Here is a 23642-nt window from a genome sequence, read left to right on the forward strand (position 1 = left end):
AAAGTAAAATCTCTGTCTCTCATATTCCTTTCCTGCCATACGTCTCTTAATTCCAGATCTTCCTTCAAATCAAAAAAAGCTTTAGGCAATTTTGAATTAAAAAAGTTTTTAGAAGATCCCTTCTTGTCTTCAGAGGGCACCAAAACCCCATTCCAGTCCCCCATCATAATAACAGATTTGTAATCCAGTTCAATTAGTCTCTGATGTAAAAATTTAAAAATTTTTTGCTGTTGTTGATTTGGAGCATATAATCTAATAAGAAGAACTTTCTTTCCTTGTAGTGTTAATTCAATACTAACATATCTCCCTTGTTTATCCGATTCAATCAATCTTGCCGAAAAGTCTTTTCTTAAGTAAATAACCACTCCAGCCTTCTTGTCCGAAGCAAAAGATGCAAAATGTGTTCCCAATCGGGAATTACTCAAATATTTTTGATCTTTTAATGCAATATGTGTCTCTTGTAAGCAAACAATGTCATTTTTATGTTGTTTCAGATAAAAAATACTTTCTTTCTTTTCTGTGATGAATTTAACCCATTAACATTCCATGTCAGGAACTTCACCATCTCTGGTGACCATGAGCCTTTGGAACATGGCCTGAAGATCAGCTGTTGCTCTCTTCGGATGTGCTCCTCCCACAGGCTCTGAAACGGCCGCATCTTGCGTAGCTGGACCAGTTACAGGCTTTTGTTTTTGCTCTTTTTCCATACGCTTATATGCAGCTCTTGTCATCCTCTGTTCTTTTGGATCTTCCTTTAATGCCAAACTATGCTCCATGGCCTTCGCCTTCTGCATCTCCTCAAGAGGCAATGACATTGCCCCTTCACTCAATTGTTTATCATCTTGTCTTGCTTCTGTTCTTTTAATTCGGGGAGATGGTGGAAAACCTGCTTTCAGGACCTTAGTGTAGAAATCTTTTGCTTTTAAGATTGTATCCAATCTGTATCTGGTCCCTGCATAATTTACCACAATTCCAATAAGTATTTCCCATCTGAACTGGATTTGTCACTTCTTAAGCTCATCAGACAAAAAGGCAAAGTCTTTCCTCTTTCTAAGAATTTTTGAAGGTATCTCCTTTAAAATCATAATATCTTGGCCTGCAATCTGAAATTTTTCTCGATAAAAAGCCTGGATAATAGAATTTCTGGTTGATCTCCTGGAAAAATAAATCACTACGTCTCTAGGTAGACTTTTTTGCCTAGCAATCCAGGAGTTAAGCCTAAATGTCTTATCCATTTCCTTAAGTAGTTCTTCAGGTTCACATTTCAAAACAGGAGCCACTGCTTGTGCTATTTCCCATTCCAAATCTTCTTTAGGATTCTCTTTGAGGCCTCTGATACGCAAAGAAAACTCCATGTTCTTGTATTCTGATATAGTAACCTCTTCTTCTGTTCTGTCAATCTTGGCCTCTGCTCTATCAATCTTCTGTTCAGCATCAATAATTTTATTTTCCAAATTCTCCACATACTCCATAACTGAGTCCACATGAACATCCAGGCGTTCTATATGTGCAACCAAACCCTGGAGTGCAAGCACTATATCTTCCCTGATCTGGTTGTTTTGATTAACAAATTCTTCCCTTGTTTTCTTTATTTCTTGTTGCAAAACTTGTGTTGACTGCATCACAACTTGCTGAATGTCTGTCAGTGTAAATGCAGGAGGTGGGGGAGAGGGTGGTTGTACTGTAGGTTTCATCAAAGTCTGCCCTGCAGCTTGTGGTATAGGTGAGGAAATAACATTCTTAGAAAGCGGAGGCCCTCCCCCACGTCTCGCAGCCATCTCTTAGGTTTCGATTTCCTCTTTCACCCAGCAGAATCAAAGTTCAGGGGGAAAAAAGGGAAGAAAAAATAACAATTCTCCCAAAGTTCTTAACCTTCAATAAGAAGAAAAGGGAACAGGCTTTCAAATAAGCAAAATCCGATACTGGATAAAGTCAGTTGCAAATTGTATCTCTTGCTTTGTAGCGAAATATAACAATTTTCAAACACAGTCACCTCACACAGGAGAGAAACATTCCAGCGCCATTTTTACTCCATTTCAAAATTGAAACTTGAAGAAGATAATGAAACTGAGTTAAATTTAAAATCCAATTTGAAAATTCAGATCTTCCTGCTTTGCTCTGCCTGCTTTCCAAAGGAACAAAATACTCACAATACCCTCTAAGCAGCAGGTGCAGTTGTCGCATCTTGTTCCACTCCTTTTGGAGCGAAGACGTCCTGAGAGCGGAGAAAGCCTGGGCTCCGAGGGGGCTCACCCTGTTATCCCCCAAACTACTTGGGAGAATCGCAGGGGAGCTCTACCTCTACCCAGTCCGGCTCGCCTCTCCCTCTTCTCCCAAGGGAGAAGCTCCAGCGTCGCGGGACAGCTGATTTTCGCTGCCTCCGGGCGCTTTGACGCTTCCCAGGATCGGGCGGCTTCAGAACGCCACCATTCGGCGCGGCAGCGCTACCGGAAGCCCAACTTCCTTGGATATTTTTGTCTTGATGTAATTTCATTTTGTTCCTTGTTTTTGCTCTTCAAGGTATACACATGTTCAAATTCATAATCTGAAGTAGTTTAGTTTTTTTTCCACCATTTTTACTGTTAGCATTCACAATTGCAGGTGGCTCTAGGAAAAGCAATAGCAGTTACTATTTGGACTTTGTCAGAGCAGGGACATTCTTATTGTGCTGAGATAACCCAGGAGTAAACACAGTAAACAGTGGTCTATATTAAATGGTGATTTACCATACACTATGTACAATATACACCAGAAACAATATACATACACATGGTAATACAGCAAACTCCAACACACAGCAATTGCAGCAGGAAACGGACGAGAGAAAGACACTCCAGCAAAGCTTTCCCTTTTATACTCAGCCTCTTAAAGGGATACAGACCCTGCTTTGCTCTTAAAGAGACACAGATACAGACCCTGCTGAGTCATTCCTATCATTGCATCATCCACCTTACATTGCATCAGCTGGTTAGCCTTTAAATCATTACCCTGACACACTTGGTATTAAGAATAATGTTCCTGCTTTTCCAGATCATCTCCACACTAATCATTGCAGTGCACCCTAGTGATATTTTACATTTAAGTTGCAATTTTGGAACTGAGGAAAATAAAGTCCTAGACAGATTCTATTTTTATTTGTTCATTTTTATCTTGATAGCACAAATTTTCAGTTGTTGTCATTCTATCTTTTTGATGTTTAGATGCAATCCAACCTGTAGAATAATTACTATACTGGCTGGATCGCATCTAAACATCTGCATATCTTTTGTATTTTTACCCTGAACTTTCTCATTTAGCCACCTTGTTTCATCTTTGTTATCTATGACTTTAAGTTTTCTTTTCTATTAAGCAGTTTGGACGGTTTCCACTGACAGCCATTTGCTATGTTCTGGCCATATGTTAATAATGTTTTTTGTCAGAGTCCTTACCAGCCCTGGTTCCACAAATGATAAATGATGGTCAACAAGGTAGCTGGCTAGGCAGGAACATTCTGACCAGTGTTTATTGATGGCAACTAACAGCAATAGAGCAATAACAACAATAAAGTCAGCACTGGGAGTGACTTTTCTTCCAGCGCCTTATATACAGGCAACCCCCTTAGCTCCACCCCCCATCCAACCAGCCAGCATCCGGTGCCTGTCCCTAAAACCAGCATAGCTGGCCTCCGCCTCCCCCCTTCAGCGTCATCTCCAGCAGTCCAACATGCAGCCAGGAGCCTCAGCTGTTCGGCAGCCGGAGAGAGAGCAGTCAGCATGCAGCCGGGAGCTTCAGCTGCTTGGAGGTCAGGCAGAGGGATTCCCAGGCAAAGGGGGATTCCCTGGTCATCAGGCAATGACATCAGCAGCTTGCCATCCAACCGTGGGCTCCCTCGGCTGTCTCCTTTTCCCTTCCCTGAAATGGCAAGCCCACGGGGCTTGACAGGCGGCCCCTCTACCAGGGCTCCACCTGGAAAATAAGGCGACACATGAGATTAATCACCCGCTGTGTCAAATAGTTTAGCTAACCCTCCCCCAGCTTCCTGGGATACTGTCGGTGGAACCTCCTCACTAGACGAGGAGCCTGAACATCTGCTTCCCCCACCCATGAGGCCTCTGTGACAGGGTATCCCTTCCACCACACCATGTATTGCAACCAGCCCTGCAGGAGCCAGTAATCCAGTATCTCCTGCAACTCATAATGGTCCCTTGTAACAGGCCCGGGGCTTTTGTTACAGGCCTCAAGGGGGTCCCCTCTACTGATTTCAGCAGGCTGGAATGGAAGACCGGATGTATCTTTCCCAGGAACCGTGGTAGCTGTAGCCGTATGGCTACCGGGTTGATAATCTGTGTGATCCGGAATGGCCCTAGGTATTTCGGACCCAGCTTTTTGCATGGCACCCACAAGCAAAGGTACTTGGTTGATAAATATGCCATGTCCCCCACCCAAAAAGGTTTTTGGGGCGTCCTTTTCTTGTCTGCCTGCACCTTTGCGGCCTCCTCCACTTGTACTAAGGCCCTCTTCATGTCCCCCCAACCCCCCCTAATGTGAGCTATCCAGTCCTGGGGTTGACAGGGAGATGGGTCCTGCTGTAAACACTGAGGGATTGGGATGAAGTCCAGACCATGTACCACCTGGAAGGGGGTAAATCCGGTACTGCTGTGCACTGCATTATTGTATGCCACTTCTGTGAATGGTAACATGTCAGCCCAATCGTTCTGCTGATAGGAGACGTAGCACCATAGATATTGGTCTATCATCACATTGGCCAGTTCTGCTGCCCCGTTGGTACTGGGGTGGTACGCCGAGCTGAGTCCCTGAGATGCCCTGATGGAACGGATGAACTAATGCCAGAAGTGGGCTGTAAATTGCAAATTGTAAATTGTAAATTTGATATGGCAGAGGAAATTGGAATTCAAGATGTTTGGAGGGAAGTGAATCCACAAAAATTGCAATATACTTTTTACTCAAATAGCCAGAAATCTTGCTCAAGAATTGATATGATTTGGATGACTGCCGATATGAGAATGAATGTTCAGGACATTGAAATAGAAATAGGCATATGGGCAGATCATAATCCCTTGAAAATGACGTGGAAAGGAATACAAAAAAGGCTAAGATGGACTTTAAATCATTCCATATTAAAGGAAAAAGAATTTATAGAGTTAACAAAAAAAGAAATGGAATTCTTCTTCAAAGAAAATAAAAAAGAAGATACTATGATACAAAATCTATGGGATACAGCCAAAGCATATTTCACAGGTATAGCTATATCGTATATGGCAAGGAAAAATAAACAGAGAAAACAGCAATATGTATTATTAAAAAAAGAATTTGGAAAGTTAGAATCAGAACTGCAAAGACATCCACAAAAAAGACTTTAATAAGAGATATGGATATAATAAAACATAAATTAAATCTGTTAGACTCAGGAAAAAGTGGCACAACATAAAAAGAGCGAGGAAATGTCGCCACATCGCCAATGCCCACCGTACAGCAAACGCCTCCTTCTCCCATATTGCCCATGCTCGTTCTGTATCTGTTAGCTTACAGGAGGTGTAGGCACAGGGCTGTAACGTCCCTTGGCTGTTCCTCTGGAGTAACATTGCTCTCACCGTGACGTCGCTGGCGTCGGCTTGGACAATGAACGGCAAGTTGGGATTCAGATGCAGTAGAATCGGCTCCTTAGCAAAGAGGGCCTTCAGGTCCTCAAAGGCCTTTTGGCAGGCCAACGACCATGCCAGAGGTTGACTTGGGCATGGCTTGACTGCCGCTTGTCAGGTATGGAGCAGGTCTGTCAGGGGTAAGGTGACAACAGCAAAGGAGGGGATGAACTGCCGGTAAAAATTGGCAAACCCCAAGAAGCTTTGCAGCTGACGGTGGGTTCTTGGGGCCTGCCACTCTAGCACAGCCCTGACTTTACCTGGGTCCATCTCCACCCCCTCCCCCGATATTCGGTATCCTAAGTAATCCAACCGGGTTTGGTGGAACTCACACTTAGACAGCTTCACATATAGTTGGGCCCTCAGCAGTTTTTCCAACACCTGTCGTACTAGTCGGACATGGTCTACCATATTGAAGGAGTAGATCAGGATATTGTCCAAATACACAAGCACCCTGCTGTACAGGCGTTCATGCAAAACCTGGTTAATGAGTTGCATGAACACCGCAGGGGCTCCCTGCAAACTGAATGGCATGACTAGAAACTGGTAGCTGCCTAACAGACAGTTGAACGCTGTCTTCCACTCATCAACTTTTTTGATCCGGACCCTGGAATATGCTTCCCTACGGTCAAGTTTTGTAAACACCTTCCCCTTGGCCAGATGGGTCAATAGATCCTTCATCAAAGGTAGGGGGTACATGTTCTCAATGCAAACCCCGTTGATGCCACGAACGTCTACACACAGGCATAGGGATCCATTCTTCTCCTTGAAGAGCACTGGAGGTGCAATCCGTGATCTTGCCGGTTGGATGAAACCTCTTGGCAAGTTATTATCAATATATTGTCTCAGTTCCTTCATCTCCTTAGGTATCATCGCATACATCCGGGGCTTTGGCAGTTTGGCCCCTAGCAGGATGTCGGTGGCACACACGGTGTGCTGGTGAGGAGGTAGTGCATCACATTCATGCTCGCTGAACACTTCAGCAAAGTCGGCGTACACCTCAGGGAAGGGGGCCTTCCCCCTCGTGCTCTCCTGTTCTACGAGTGCCTCCCTGGCTCTCTCTCTGCCCTTGTTTGCTTGTTCCTGGGTAGGCGGTCGGGGGCCAACACCAATCCGTAACTTATGATAACCCTCTTCCCATCAAATCGTGGGACCCAGTCATGGAGGGGACCATGATGAATTGGAGGACTTCCCAATGGGCCCCCATCTCTAGACTTACTGGCTCTTTGATAAGGGTAGCCCGTGCCCCTCCCAGGAGGGAACCATCCACCTGCTCAAAGCGAATGGGTTTGGCCAGCTGCCTTACTCTGATCTCTACCTTCGCCACTATGGAATTGCTGATTAGACAACGGGAATCTATCAGGGTCCTGTACTCCCCATGATGCCCTGTTTGTGGACTCGTCAAGACGATGGGGATGACAAATGGTCGTATGGGTTCATTCACCATCGGATCCTCCATCGGCTCGTCCTCACTGTCATGGGCCACCAGTTGGTATTGTGTGGCAGTAGTCGCCTCCTCCTCCTCTGGGATACCCCTTCGAGGGGCAGACCCCTCTGCCTGATGTGCTGCCTGCAGCTTCTCTGGGATCCACTTGGGTGTGGCCCTGGACTTCCCGGGGGCCTCCTGGTTGATGTTCAGCGCCGGAGAGAGAGCAGTCAGCATGCAGCCAGGAGCCTCAGCTGCTCAGAGGTCAGGCAGAGGGATTCCCAGGCAAAGGGTGATTCCCTGGTCATCAGGCAATGACATCAGCAGCTTGCTGTCCAACCACGGCCTCACTCGGCTATCTCCCTTTCCCTTTCTTGAAGTGGCAAGCCCACAGGGCTTGACATTTTTACTTTCTTGCCATATTCACCTCATGATTTTTCCATGAATTTCAGTCATTTGAATTTGTTTCTTTTTCTATTACATATAGAGATGAGGTTTTGTTGATATTGGATAATCTGGGTATGTTCTTTTTGGTGTTGCAGAATTTGAATTTAAAACAGAATACAGAATAACAGAGTTGGAAGGGGCCTTGTAGTTCATCTCGTCCAATAGTGGCTGTCCAATCTCTTCTTGAAAGCTTCCAGTGATGAAGCACCCACAACTTCTGAAGACAAACTGGTTGATTGGTTGATTGTTCTCACTGTCAGAAAATTTCTCCTTATTTATAGGTTGAATCTCTCCTTGATCAGTTTGCATCCATTGTTCCTTGTCTGACCTTTGGGTACTTTGGAAAATAAGTTGTCCTCCTCTTCTCTGTGACAGTCCCTCAAATATTGGAACACTGCTATAATGCCACTCCTGGTCCTTCTCTTCACTAGACTAGCCATGCCCAGTTCTTGCAACCATTCTTCCTATGTTTTAGCTTCCAGGATCCTAATCACCTTTGTTGCTCTTCTCTGCACTCTTTCTAGAGTCTCAACATCTTTTTTATAGTGTGGTGACCAAACCTGGATGCAATTTTCTAGCTATGGTCTTAGTAAATCTTTATAGAGTGGTATTAGTTACTCACGTGATCTTGGTTCAATCCTTTTGTTGATGCAACTTAAGATTGCATCATTGGGATTTTGGCTGTTGCCGGGCACTACTGGTTCATATTTAATTGATTGTCCATTCAGATTACAAGATCCCTCTCAGGTTACTACTATTAAGCCAGGTTTCACTTAATCTGTATGTGTACTTTTGGTTTTTCTTGCCTAAGTGTAAGACTTTACTTTTCTCTATGTTGAATTTATTTTGTTAGATAGGGCCCAGTGTTCAGGTCTGTCGAGATCCATCATCTAGCGTGTTGGCTATTCTTGCCAGCTTAGTATCATGTGCAAATATGATAAGTTCCCTTTATATTCCCTCATCTAAATCATTTATGAAGATAATAATAATAATAACAACAACAACAACAACGAGAAGAAGAAGAAGAAGAAGAAGAAGAAGAAGAAGAAGAAGAAGAAGAAGAAGAAGAAGAAGAAGAAGAAGAAGAAGAAGAAAGGAAGGGACCTTGGAGGTCATCTAGTCCAACCCCCTGCTCAGGCAGGAAACCTTATACCATTTCAGGCAAATGGCTGTCCAGTCTCTTCTTAAAAACCTCCAGTGTTGGAGCATTCACCACCTTTGGAGGCAGGTTGTTCCACTGGTTAATTGTTCCAACTGTCAGGAAGTTTCTCCTTAGTTCTAGGTTGCTTCTCTCCTTGACCAGTTTCCATCCGTTGCTTCTTGTCCTGCTTTCAGGTGCTTTGGAGAATAGCTTGACTCCCTCTTCTTTGTGGTAGCCCCTGAGATATTGGAACACTGCTATCATGTCACCCCTCACCCTTCTCTTGGTTAAACTACACATACCCAATTCCGCTACCCATTCCGAGAGGTGCGCGCGCACCTCCCCAAACCTCCCCAAATGTCGGCAGGTCTCCGTACCTCCACGCGAACGGGCAGCGGCCCCGCTTCTTGCAAAAGCTGCCGCGGCCCGTCTGCAAAGCTGCCGAAAGCGGCAGCTTTGCAGACGGGCCGCGGCAGCTTTCACAAGAAGCGGGGCCGCAACCTATTCCGAGAGGTGTGCGCGCACCTCCCCAAACCTCCCCAAACGTCGGCAGGTCTCCGTACCTCCTCGCGACCTAGGAAATCCAGCTGAAGTCCCTTCCCCTTCTTCCTGCAGCTCCATTTTTTATTTTTTATTTTATTTTAAATGAGCGACGCGTCTGCCTTCCACATGCAACACAACCCCGCCACCGCGAGGCACAAAGATCAGGTTGATATTCAGATGGTATCCAGAGAGTCCCTGCAAACAAGGCAGACGCGGGCGAGGTGAAGTGATAATTAAAGCGCCAAGAAAGCCTGACAAAGGCGGCGGGGCGGGCAGCCCTCCTGCACAAATCAAATACTAATCAAAAGCCAAGGAGACGAGCGGGTGGCCGAGGAAGTTTCCAGCCCCTGCGCCTACATTGTCTCAGATTCCACTGCTGACGGTGGTGGACAAGGCAAATTAAAAGCAGCCTGCCGCCCAGGAGACGGCAGCCAAAGCTTTGACTGGGGAGCGTCGGGGAATTAACCTCCCCAGCTGTCTCCCGGACTGGGTCCAAGAAGCCACACCACCCCCCTTGTATCTCATTTGGTGAAAAGAAACAAACAAACAAAAAAAAGGGGGGTGGGGTACCGTGAAAGTGTCAAGAGGTGGACCTGGCAACCGGGGGTGGGGTGGGGTGGGCTGTCTTCCACAAGACAGCGCTACCTCAGGAAGACGAGAAAGGGGTCTCGCCTATTCTTCTGTGCTCTCCTCCGCCCACCTTTCGGGCTGAGTCTGGCGGCCGGGGACTCTGCTTCCCCTGTTTGGCAGAGCGGACTCGCTTGCTCACTCGCTCCATACCGGAGTCTAGCCAAGGCGAAGTGGCGTCAGAGCCAGGCTTCAACAGCCTGCGCGGCAAGGAATACCCTGTGTGGCTGCGGCTCTCGGGGAAGCCCTGGCTGTCCGCTTCCTTGCTCCACGCTGCCATTCGGGGCCCGCACGTTCCCCGGGCAAATCGCGGCACCCAGCAGGTGAGGAAACATGCCCACTCCAGTCGCCCCCCCTTCCCTCAGGAGACGTGAAGCAAGTGACCGCCCGGAGCGCGGGCTCTCCGGGAGCCGCCTCCGCTGCCCCAGTCCTTGCAGTTCCCGCTTGCTCGGTAGGGATCTTTCCTGGGACTGGCTCGCTGGCTTTTCCCTCTTAGCCAGACATTGTGGAACCGCTTTCCTCAACCTCCCCCCCCCTCGGTTCTGCTCTCTCCATGCCTTCTCTGGAAAAAGTGAGCGGAGGGGAGCATCTAACCTTAAATCCTTAACCCTCCCCATTGAATCCACCCAATAAGACCCCCGATTGGGAGAGGGAGGCAGCCGGCCAGAAACCAGGAGCTCATAAAATAATAATTTCCAAAAAAAAATTTAAAAAAAGGGGGAGAAACACCCTTTATAGCACAAGCGAGTCAGTCAGCCAGTCCTCCCGCCGTCCCTCCCCGAGTGAAGGACAATAGCTCTCTCCTTCACCACCACTACACGCAGCCCCTTGACACCAGAGCCCCGGGAAGGAGGGGGGAGTCCATTGTGTATGCCCGGGCTCGACAATTTACAAAACAAAAACAAAACCACACATGCACACACACAAAAAAAAATACAAGAGAGGGAAACGAGAGAGTGGCTCCTCCTCCTCCTCCTCTTCTCCAAAAAGGCCTGTTGGAAAACTGCACAGAGCAGAAGCGGCAGCCAGGAGCCCACCATCTCTCCTCTCCCGCTCGCTCTCGCCGCTCCAGCCCTGGCGAGCCAAAGAGATGAAAGGCCCCGAGCGATAGGAAGGGGATCTCTGCCCTAGAGCGGGGGGGAGGGAAAGGGGGGAGGAAAGGCCCGATCGCTTTGTGTTACCTGCCGTGAAACCAGTCCTTACAGGCGTCGCACTCGATCATGAAGCGGGTTACGTAGGGCAGCCTACAGATGCAATAGACGGGCACCGTCGCCATGTTAGCTCCCTTCAAAACAACACTGGATCCCAAGGCAACCGAGCCGTGTGGGAGAGTCAGCCAGTCCAGCCAGCCCTGCCAGGCAGAGGAAAGAAGCAGGCAGCTTTCGCAAGAAGTGGGGCCGCTGCCCGTTCGCGCGGAGGTACGGAGACCTGCCGACGTTTGGGGAGGTTTGGGGAGGTGCGTGTGCACCTCTCGGAATGGGTAGCGGCCCCGCTTCTTGCGAAAGGTGCCGCAGCCCGTCTGCAAAGCTGCTGCTTTCGGCAGCTTTGCAGACGGGCCGCGGCAGCTTTCCCAAGAAGCGGGGCCGCTGCCCGTTCGCGCGGAGGTACGGAGACCTGCCGACGTTTGGGGAGGTTTGGGGAGGTGCGCGCGCACCTCCCCAAACCTCCCTAAACTTCGGCAGGTCTCCGGACGGCGGCGGCTTGGGAGAGGTGCGCGTGCACTCTCCAAACTGCCGCCATCCCATTTGCACAGCTGCCGTGTTCGTCAATGTTTGACGAACGCGGCAGGTCTCTGGACGGGACGGCGGTGGCTTGGAGAGGTGCGCGCGCACCTCCGCCCTTCGGAAAGGTGCGTGCGCACCTCTCGGAACGGGCAGTGCCACTCTCCATTTGGAGAGGTGCGCGCGCACCACTGCCCGTTCGAAGAGGTGCGCGTGCACCGGGTGGCTGGGAGCCGCAGGTTGCTGACCCGTGGCCTATCTTCTGGAGTATTGGCTATTCCTGCCAGCTTGGTGTCATTTGCAAATTTGATGAGTTCCCCATCTATCCCCTCATCCAAATCGTTAATGAAGATATTGAAGAGCACTGGGCCCAGAACAGAGCCCTGGGACACCCCACTACACACTTTCTTCCATGTAGATGCAGTTCCATTGAATTGAAAAAGACTAGAAACTAATGAAGAGAATGAACACTCTAACTATGTTTAGTTTTTAAAAGAGATTGAAGTGGGCTTCCGGTTTTGCGCAATAGCCAAGGGTTTGAGGGGGTCCACACCCTACGGCTGATTTTATGCCTGTTAAGGACCCTAAATGGGCCAGAATTCACCCTGAAGAGGCAGCAAAGAAGGAAGGAAGTCTTGTGGATCATGGATAGATGGCGGTCGACCCAATCGGTCCAGGAAAAGTCTTTCAAAAGCAACAGAAGAAAGGCTAGCCTAACTTCAAAGTCTAGCCAATCTACAAGCAACCGAAGCCCAAAAGCACTATTTTAAGCTTATTGTAAATAACGTGCTTGGATCTGGGTAAGAACATAGATTTTCTCTATTCTACATATTAACAAATTTCCTGGTGAAAAACCCCAAGAAGAAGAAAAAAAAACCTCTGAAAGTGAGGAGGGGGGAACTTTGCTCCACTCTTCTGCAGATGGAAGTGGCAAATTAAACATTTTATGGGGGAGAAATATACTGTAATGAAATGAATATAAGACCTAAATCTGGATAAGTTTGTTATTTGTCTAAAATCTCTTAAGATCTTCATTTTAAACTATGAAAATAGAAGATAACTCTTTATGTTGAAAACTGAAAAAAATGAGCAGGTGCTGACATCTAGTGGTGGATGAAAATTGCAACAACAGTTGCTCTAATACAAGACTAAAGCCTGAGAAAAGTTAATCTGTTCTTATGACCTTCAAAGTTCTAATAATAGAGAACAGCTGTAATAAAAAGAAAACACTCTGGGCTACATATAAAATGAGAACTATAAACTTTTTAAAAAATCTAACCTTTCTTAACTGTGACTCTAAAGCTGTTTGCAGAGAAAGGAAAACCTTGATTTTTGGCTATTATAGAAAATCAGAGATCTGCAGAAAGAATGTATCAAAGAAAAAACAAATACTTTCCAGGAGGAGATGTACAACAACAATGATCTTAAACCACGAGGAAATTAAAAATAATTTTGAAAGTATAAATGAATCCATCTCCAATTTGACTTCATGTCAAAAATATCTCTCAGAGGATAATAATAATGGAGAGGGAGCAGATCAAGTGAATAACTGAATATTCAAATTTCCTTTTGCTGACAAAGAGTTAAATGGGAGACTAGGATAGCTATTTCGAGCTTCGGTGGCCTAGAGTTTAATACAACTGCCTAGTATGCAGGCTGCCTAGGTTTGAATCCCACAAAGGGTATGGCTAGCTTTGTCAGCAAAAAGAAATTTGAATACACAATGTTTTGCAGTAGTAACTTGAGCCCTGCTTAACGTTCCTAGGTTGGAGCTTCAAGTCAAAAGAAATAATAATAGAACTGCAGTATAGCAAGTTCAAAAAACCCAAGGTGCATCAAACTGGTCTGACTGGAAAAAACTTACACATAATTGAATATAAATTAGAGGATAGAGATTTAAAGATGGAACCAAGTATGGCTTGACTCAAGTGGAGAAGGATTTACAAGAAACATTGGACATGGAAAAGATAACTTGTACTAAGACTACAAAATAAATCTGAGGATAAGAGAAAAGATGTGACAAAATGGATTGCAGAGCTGTCGGGAGTACCATGAGAAATGGGGAGACAAGGGATGATGAGAGAAACTAAGAGAGAAAGAAAAGACAGGATCTTCAATGAATATGAAGGGGCAAAATATTTTTACAAAGACATGTTGCTTGATTTGCCTCTTATACTTACAATAACATTTGCAGGATTATGGAAAGACTCTTTGATTCAATGGAATATATTGATTGGGAAAGATGTTTGGCAAAAGAAGTGCTAAAGTGAGAATTGAGGAATTAAATGATGGGATGTATCAGAGGGAATATTTAAAAATTAAACACATGTTTAATATGATTGAAGAAATAGAAAGATTTTAGCTTAAGAGGGATGAACCTCCTAAGTAATATAGTATTCTTTCTTTTCTCTTTTTTTCTTTGTTTTTTGATATGAGAAATATAAAAATGTTTGGGATGGACAATATAAAGAAAATGTTTTAGATATTTAAATGTAGTTGACTTTGGTTAATTTAAAAAATTTTTTTTGAATAGAGTTAAAAGATTAGATGATTGGATTTATTAAATGGAACATATAAAGATTAAACATATTGTCAGAATCCATTTATATTTCATTTCTAACTCTCTTTCTGTGCAAACCCAAATCTCACCCCTCCTTGGATTCTGCCATTCCCAAGGAGGAAAGGGAATAAACATGGGAGTTTATTGCCTCCATTTCCTCTCCTTAGATGTATCTAGCCTGCCTGTTACCCATCACAATAAGATCGATGAGAGTCATTCTCTCTCTCTGATCTTATGAGCAACTAAGAAAGGGGGTGGAGGGATTCTGGTTTGTTTCTCCGGATGGAATGTGAAGGGGAGGGAGTGATTGTGCTACGAATGGACTGATGGTTCTCCCTTTCCCACAAGGGGCTTGCCACCTGAAACTTGACTGATCCGGAACTGAACAAATGAACTGAGAGGTGGGGTTTTGCTTGGGGACACTTTAAAAATATCGATCTGTGAGGGGATTTTTCAGATCCTGTCTATTATACCCTCTATCATCTATGTCTTAGAGTCCAAGAGTCTTTCTTTCTTAATGTTTAATTATGGGTAAAAAGAACAGAAAAAGTTTGGAAATAAATGTATATTAGTTTACGAGGGATATGTATTTTAAGTAGTATATTATTTTCTTATTCTTTTCTCTCTTCTTTTTTGTTTTTTGTTTTGTCTTTTTTTTACTTTTTAAGACATGAGAAATGTAAAAGTGTTGGGATGGCCTGTATGAAGAAAATAGATTTAAATACTTAAATGCAATTAATCTTGATAAAATCTTAACCAGTAAGAATGTTTTGAACATTGTAGGGAAAACAAATTTAAATAAGAATTGTAAACAGGATTTATGACGAGGCAACAAAGATGACCAGATAGAAAAGAAGCATGATATTGATGTGATTATTATTTGTAGAAATTTTAGAAAAACCTTTATATTTAAGAGATTGAGGTGGATGTAGTAATATTTTTCAAATGCCTTTCTTCATATTTCATGTTATCTGCTGAAGCACATGTGTTAAGAGCAAAAGTTTTTTATTTACTGTTCTGACAAAATCCTGGTACTATCTTTTCCCCCTTCTTTTGCTATTTTTCTTAGAGGGAAGTTGCATGTATATTTCTATATGTAACAGTGTGTGAAAAGCAAATATTAATTTTATAAAAGGGATACTTTTCACAGATAATTATTTTTATTTAATGATATTAGTTCAACTAATACCAATTCCTTTTTTCCCTTAGTCCTACTGTTTCTTGGAATATGCCTTTTGGCAGATATATGTACAGATACACAGTATAAAAATGTGTCAAAAGGACACTGATTTGGGGGTGGGTTGGAATTCACAGTCATGCTCCTTTGTGGTAAATATAGTTGTTGTTGTTGTTGTTAGCTGCGAAGTCATGTCCAACCCATTGTGACCCCATGGACAACATTCCTCCAGGCCTTCCTGTCCTCTACTATCTTCTGGAGTCCATTTAAGCTCACGCCTACTGCTTCAGTGACTCCATCCAGCCACCTCATTCTCTGTCGTCCCCTTCTTCTATTGCCCTCAATCTTTCCCAGCATTAGGTTCTTCTCCAGTGAGTCCTTCCTTCTCATTAGGTGGCCAAAGCATTTGAGTTTCAACTTCAGGATCTGGCCTTCTAAAGAGCTGTCAGGGTTGATCTCCTCTAGGACTGACCGGTTTGATCGCCTTGCAGTCCAAGGGACTCGCAGGAGTCTTCTCCAGCACCATAGTTCAAAGGCCTCAATTCTTTGACGCTCAGCCTTTCTTATGGTCCAACTTTCACTGCCATACATTGCCTGCAACAAGAGGCTCTTTAGTTCTTCTTCACTTTCTGCCATTTAGAGTGGTATCATCTGCATATCTTAGGTTGTTGATATTTCTCCCGGCAATCTTAATTCCAACTTTTCATTTATCTAGCCCTGCCTTTCTCATGATGTTCTCTGCATAGGCAGGTTGACAGTATACAGTGTTTTTTTTTAAAAAAAAATCCCATTTATATCCCACCCTTCTCCGAAGACTCAGGGCGGCTTACAATCTAAAGCACAATGTGCTTAGCAATAGCCTTCATTCTATGTATATATCTGCTTATTAAGCGGCATTATTACAAAGTCAGCTTATTGCCCCCAACAATCTGGGTCCTCATTTTACCTACCTCGGAAAGATGGAAGGCTGAGTCAACCTTGAGCCTGGTGGGATGCGAACCTGCACTAACTGCAGGCAGCTGGTGTTACTTAAGGAGGCATTAGCCCACTGCTCCACCAAGGCTCTTGCCGGACTCCTTTCCCAATTTTGAACCAATCAGTGGTTCCATGTCCAGTTCTTACTGTTGCTTCTTGACCCGCATATAGGTTTCTCAAGAGACAAATAAAGTGAAGAGAAAGTGAAGATGTGTTGGGCTTTTCAGATCTAAATATCTTCTGTGTTGATCTCTGGTCATTTCTAGCTCCGTTCCCATATTATGCTAAGTTATGCTAGAAACAGTTTTTTTGAGAGCAAGGCTTAGCTTAGCAAAGAATGGGAAACAGAACCTAAGTGATGTTAGTCTCTGAGCTCTTTCAGTCAAGTTTCTTAACTATATCATTTTTGTTCAGTTTTAATCATCACTTTCTCTATTTGCTACTTGCAGCTTAGCTTTACATCCAAGAAAAGACATTGTTGTCACTGGAAGTGATGATCACTTATGGAAACTGTGGGCTTTTCCTAATGGGAACATTATCGTGAAGGGCGAAGGTCACACAGATTGGATTTCTGGATGCTGCTTCCATCCAAGGTAAGTGGAAACTAGCATAGATTCTTTTAGGCCTTAACCTATTAAAACTGATTTACTTTCAGTACATTTTAAATTTTAGTCCACATGCTTCTGTATGTCAGACCTTTCCCAATCCAATCCCTTAGGGGAAAAAAACCTTCAACTCTATTTGGTTAAAGCTAAGAGTGATGCTTGGAGTAAATTCAAGCCAGCTCTGAAATCATCATGCTTGCTGGATACAAAAATAAAGTGTAGGTTTGCCACCAGGCCATTCCTCCCCCCCCCCCCGACCAGTCTGTTTCCAACTAACCGGACCTCATCAAGATGTTTGTAGAACTCTGAGATGTTTAGGGGTAATCCACATACATTCTGGCTGTGGGATGCTGGTACAACAGGTTCCAGCTGCTCTGGTCCTTCTAACCTGTCATTCCCCCACTCCTGATTTCCTATCACATACATACAAAGCTTTATTGCCCCTTCATTTTTCCCTCTTTCCTCCTTCCCCTCTTCTTCTTTTGATGACAGGATGCCTGTGAGGCCCCCAAAGCCAGTGTCAGAATCCATTTATATTTCATTTCTAACTTTCTCTTCTGTGCAAAACCCAAATCTCACCCTCCCCTGGATTCTGCTATTTCCAAGGAGGAGAGGGAACAAGCAACTTTTTGTTTATTCTGCCTGCCTGCTATCCATCACAATATAATCAATTACTCTCTCACTAGGCATTCCCCCTTATCTTGCGGGCAGCTAGGAAAGAGGGTGGAAAGGGAGGAATGAAAGCCTCTGGAATCTGCTTTGTTTCTCCGGATGGAATGTGAGGGGGTGGAAATGATCCTGCTACGAATGAACTTTGTCTCTCCTTTCCCACAAAGGGCTTACCACCTGGAGATTGGCTGATCCGGAACTGACCAAATGAACTGTGGGGTAGGGTTTACTTGGGGACACTTTAAAAATATTGATCTGTGAGGGGATTCTTCAGATCCTGTCTATTATGCCTATCTCCAATTTCTTTCTTAGTAAAAGTTCCTACTTGGAAAACCTTGTCTCCAAGACTCCTTTCTTAAGATATGGGCTGAAGTGGGTTCTGACATTAGACAGGATCTGCATTAAGAGTCAACCTGCAAGGAAGAAACTTACTGGGGGACTTTGCAAAAAATACAATGTCTAGCAATGAGGCAAGGAAGGAGGGAAGCCTCATGGAAAGGGAGCTTTCTCCCCGACCAAAATCCCACCAACTATCAGGAGCTGAAGCATCATATTCCTCCAGGGAAGAGGCGGTGGAGATGCGTGACCACAAACCGCAGTGGTCGATGGGTGTTGGAAGGAAAAAAGCCTGTCCTGGACCCGGCTGTTTTAAATAACTATCGTCCAGTCTCCAACCTTCGCTTTTTGGCGAAGGTTGTTGACAGTGTGGTGGCGCATCAGCTTCCTCTGTTCCTGGAGGAAACTGATTATCTGGACCCGTACCAATCGGGTTTCAGGCCCGGATACAGCATGGAGACGGCATTGGTCGTGCTGGTGAATGATCTCTGGTGGGCTCGGGACAGGGGTTGTTCCTCTGTCCTGGTCCTATTAGATCTCTCAGCGGCTTTTGATACCATCGACCATGGTATCCTACTGTGGCGTCTCAGGGGGTTGGGAGTGGGAGGCACCGTTTTACGGTGGTTCTCCTCCTATCTCCTGGGCCACTCACAGTCGGTGTTGACAGGAGGGCAGAGATCTACCCCGAGGCCTCTTGTTTGTGGAGTTCCTCAGGGGTCAGTTCTCTCACCCCTCCTGTTCAACATCTATATGAAGCCGCTGGGTGAGATCATTCGTGGTTTCAGGGTGGGGTATCATTAGTACGCTGATGATACCCAACTTTTTCTTTCCACCCCGAACCAACCCAGCGATGCCCTCGCCGTGATGTGCCGTTGCCTGGAGTCGGTCCAGGTCTGGATGGGGAGAAACAGGCTTCATCTCAATCCTGCCAAGACTGAGTGGCTGTGCATATCGGCATCTCGGGTTAACCAGACTATTCCACCTCTAACGATGGGGGTGAGGTGTTACCCCCCATTGATAGGGCTCGCAACTTGGGCATCCTCCTGGATTCACTGCTCAATTTTGAAGACCATATAGGAGCCGTGACCAGGGGGGCTTTTGCCCAGGTTCTCCTGGTGTGCCAGTTGCGATCCTATCTGGACCAAGATGCCCTACGCACAGTCACTCACACGCTCGTGACCTCCCGTTTAGACTACTGCAACGCTCTCTACATGGGGCTGCCCTTGAGGACCACTCAGAATGCGGCCGCGCGAGTTGTGATGGGGGTTTCCCGATACTCCCATGTAACACCTCTACTCCGTGAGCTGCATTGGCTCCCGGTTGCCCTCTGGGTGAGATTCAAGGTGCTGGTGATGACCTATAAAGCCCTAAATGGCGAGGGTCCGGGATATCTGAGGGAACACCTGCTGCCGGCATCAAGCTCCCTTCGTCTAGTGCGCTCCCACAGGGAGGGTCCTCTCAGGGTACCGCCGGTAAGAGATTGCCGGCGAATAACACCCAGAGGGAGGGCCTTCTCAGTGGGTGCGCCTGCCCTTTGGAACCAGCTGCCCATGGAACCAGCTGCCCCCGAACTCCGTTCATTCCACTGGGACCTGAAGACCTGGCTCTTCGAGCTCTTTGGCCCAGGCTGAGAATTTTAATTTTAATTTTAATTTTAACTGGGGTTTTTATTTGTTCAGGGATTGATATAATTTTTTTTAATTCTTTTTAACTTTTGTATTTTTCGTTTTAATCACCCTGTAAACCGCCCTGAGTCCTTCGGGAAAGGGCGGTATATAAATATAAATAAATAAATAAATAAATAAATGCAAGTGGGAAAAGGTATCGAGGAAAGTGACCCTGAGACAGGGCAGCCACCAACCCAAATGGAAGCAAGGATGGAAAACTCCCTGCACATCAGCAGAAAGGACAGGAGTTATGCACCACACGCAGACTGGATCCTAGAGAAAGCTATTGACCTGATGAAAAAAAAACCTTGGCTCTCTAAGAGAGGAGAAACCTGAGTACCGCAGCCGCACCAGTGCCTGGAGCTACAGCTGGAGAGACAGTGGGGGGGATCTGGAACCTGCAGCACCACAGACGTCCACTGAAACCGAAGCTACCACCTCAGCAGCACCCACCCCCCACCGACCTGCGGATGGGGATCAGGATGGGAGGCAATACCACCAGTAGTGAAGGCACCAATCCAATCAAAGACTCCCACCTCTGGAAGCGAAATTCAATGAGGAGCCCCTACGCTTGGGGTTTTTCCTAACTCAAGTCCTCAATTATATGGAAGAATACGGACAGGACATCCCCAGTGACAGAGCCCGCATCCACATCATGCAATCTGCCCTGGACAGACTGGCCGCAGACTGGGTGGTGAACCTGCATGACTCCAACGCCCCAGAACTCAACGACTTCAACCGGTCCATGTCATCCTTGAGAAAGTGATTCGGGGATCCTTTGGCTGATCGTAAGGCCCAGGAGAGAATCAAAACAGTGAGGAGGGCAGATGGCTGGTGGCTGAATATACACAAGAATTCCGGGCCATTGCCAACAAGCTGAACTGGCCAGAAGATATCCTCCTTAGCCATTTCAAAGATGGCCTAAACTATGACATGTATGATGCTTGCCTACCTCGAGGGGACCCACACCACCTTGATGATTGGTACGTCCTGGCAGAGGAGGCAAAGATAGAGCTACTAAAGAGGCACTGCCAAGGAAAATCATGGGGCCTCCTGCCCCCCGAGCAGATGCGTGAGCCAGCGAAACCACTGGCTACAGCTAAAAAGTGAGTGGGCTATTTCAAATATGGGAGAGAGAGCCACTGCACCACAGAATGCCGCTCAAAAGCCCCTCAGTGCAAATCAGACCCATCACCAGCCACGAAATCAGGGAAGTCCCCAGCCAAATCAAAAGAACCCACCATGAGGGGGATAGAGGCTGTCGAGTCCCCAACCCCTGCCAAATAATGGGAGGGAATTCTGACCTACACCGCAGGGGCAGGGGACACCTCGGAGGATAGCTCAGAGGCCGAAACCCTGGTAAGTGGATCCATTCCACCTATTGTTAAGACAGTGACTATATTAGCTTTCTCCATGCCCAAAGCCATCAAAGTAAAAGTCTTAATAGACTGGCTGTACCCGCTGCCTCATTATAATAATAATAAACTTGGAAGGGACCTGGGAGGTCATCTAGTCCAACCCCCTGCTCAGGCAGGAAACCCTATACCATTTTGGACAAATGGCTGTCCAGTCTCTTCCTAAAAACGTCCAGTGTTGGAGCATTCACAGCTTCTGGAGGCAGGTTGTTCCACTGGTTAATTGTTCTAACTGTCAGGAAGTTTCTCCTTAGTTCTAGGTTGCTTCTCTCCTTGATTAGTTTCCGTTCATTGCTTCTTGTCCTGCCTTTGGGCACTTTGGAGAATAGCTTGAGTCCCTCTTCTTTGGGGCAGCCCCTGAGATATTGGAACACTGCTATCATGTCCCCCCTTGTCCTTCTCTTCATTAAACTAGGTAAAGGTAAAGGTTCCCCCGCACGTGCGTGCTAGTCGTTTCCAACTCTAGGGGCCGGTGCTCATCTCTGTTTCAAAGCCGAAGAGCCAGCGCTTGTCCGAGGATGTCTCCGTGGTCATGTGGCCGGCATGACTAGACGCCAAAGGCACACGGAACGCTGTTACCTTCCCACCGTAGTGGTCCCTATTTTTCTACTTGCATTTTTACGTGCTTTCGAACTGCTAGGTTGGCAGAAGCTGGGACGAATAACAGGCGCTCACTCTACTACGCAGCACTCAGGATTCGACCCGCCAAACTGCCGACCTTCTGATCGACAAGCTCAGCGTCCTAACCCACTGAGCCACCACATCCCTAGACATAAACTAGACATACCCAATTCCAGCAGCCGTTCCTTATATGTTTTAGTCTCCAGTCTCCTAATCACCTTTGTTGCTCTTCTCTGTACTCTTTCTAGAGTCTCATCATCTTTTTTACATCGTGGTGACCAAAACTGGATGCAGTATTCCAAGTGTGGCCTTAGCAAGGCATTCTAAAGTGGTATTAATACTTCACGTGATCTTGATTCTATTCCTCTGTTAATGCAGCCTAGCATTGTGTTGGCTTTTTTGGCAGCTGCAGCACATTGCTGGCTCATATTTAAGTGATTGTCCATTAGGACTCCGAGATCCTTCTCACAGTTACTACTATTGAGCAAGGTACCCACTATACTATACCTGTACATTTAATTTTTCTTTCCTAAATGTAGAACCTTACATTTTTTGCCATTGAATTTCATTTTGTTAGATAGTGCCCAGTGTTCAAATTTGTTTAGATCCTCCTGTATCTTTAGCCTGTCTTCTGGAGTGTTGGCTATTCCTGCCAGCTTGGTGTCGTCTGCAAATTTGATGAGTTCCCCATTTATCCCTTTGTCCAAATCATTGATGAAGATGTTGAAGAGCACTAGGCCCAGAACAGAGCCCTGGGGCACCCCACTACATACTTCCTCGATGTAGATGCGGTTCCATTGAGGACCACACACTGAGTACGGCCGGTCAGCCAGCTACAAATCCATCTGGCGGTGATTCTGTCTAACCCACATTTTTCTATCTTATCAAGTAGAAGGTTGTGATCTACTTTATCAAATGCCTTACTGAAGTCCAAGTAAATTATATCCACAGCATTCATCTGATCCACTAATTTTGTCACAACAACTTGGTCAAAGAATGCAATAAGATTTGTCTGGCATGATCTGTTTTTGTATCTTGTATTAGAATGGGTACCACCCCATACAATTTCAAAGTTTCCTGGGGTTTGCAAATGTCTACCACCAATTCATCCCTTTGTTTGCCCAAATAGCCCTGCCCCTCACAAACATGTTGAAAATGAAGGGGGGTCCCCCAGTGAAACCCAGCCAGCCCCTGAAGTGGACAATGGAATGTCAAGTGGCATTTGGGAGGCCGAACCCGTACTGAGACACCCAGATCCTGATAAACCTTTCGTAATACAGGCAGACGCAAATGATGTGGTGGGAGCTGTATTATTACAGGAAAATGATGAGGGGGCATTGCAACCATGTGCATATACATACAGGAAACTCACAGAGACAGAACAATGTTGGGCTGTGCAGGAAAAGTAGGCATACACTGTGAGGTGGTCATTAGTTACGTGTTGACATTTCCTTGAAGGAAATAAAATCCCCTTCCAGGTCTGGACAGACCACAAAAATTTGGAAGCATTAAAAACACCCAGGAAACTCACTCCTAAGCAAGCCCGCTGGTCTCAACATTTTCACCGATTCCGTTTCACACATAAACACTTACCGGGGGAAAAGAATTTCTGGCGGATGCATTATCTTGCATGCCCCAATATAACAGCACACGAGCCACTGACTCTAAACCACTTATACCTGAACAACAACTGGCAGTGCCAGTAACCACCAGGGCCCAAGCTAAAATAAAGCCACAGCTGGATAGCTAAACTGGAATCAAATTCCGAAAGTTCTTGGAAACAGATGAATGGTTCCAGAAAAATAGACATGTGTGCACAATCAAAGACGGACTACCCTGGGTGGGGGAGAAGTTATACATATCTGCCACCCAGAGGATCAATTTCATGCAGTTGTGCCATGATACAAAATCAGCAGGACATTTTGGGTTTGTAAAAACTTTACATTTAACTAAAAGGCAATTTTGGTGGCCATCCATGAAAAAGGACATAGAAAGCTATGTGGCCAGCTGCCAAACATGCACAACGGCTAAGAGGCTGCAGGGGAAGTCGCCCAGACTGTTACAACCAGTGGT

The 23642-nt window shown here is 45.8% G+C and overlaps 1 protein-coding gene across 1 annotated transcript in view; it reads left to right on the forward strand.

Moving 5' to 3' along the window:
- SPAG16 (sperm associated antigen 16) overlaps positions 1 to 23642 on the forward strand; it is a gene marked incomplete at its 5' end in the record, with an annotated part of 372352 nt that overhangs the window by 185477 nt on the left and 163233 nt on the right. The window contains one exon of the mRNA XM_081312658.1: positions 16706 to 16849. Coding sequence (XP_081168784.1) covers positions 16706 to 16849 — 144 coding nt within the window. The remainder of the gene's footprint in view (positions 1 to 16705; positions 16850 to 23642) is intronic.

This window comes from Vipera berus, assembly GCF_964194415.1.
Source record: "Vipera berus genome assembly, chromosome: 1".
NCBI lineage: Eukaryota > Metazoa > Chordata > Lepidosauria > Squamata > Viperidae > Vipera > Vipera berus.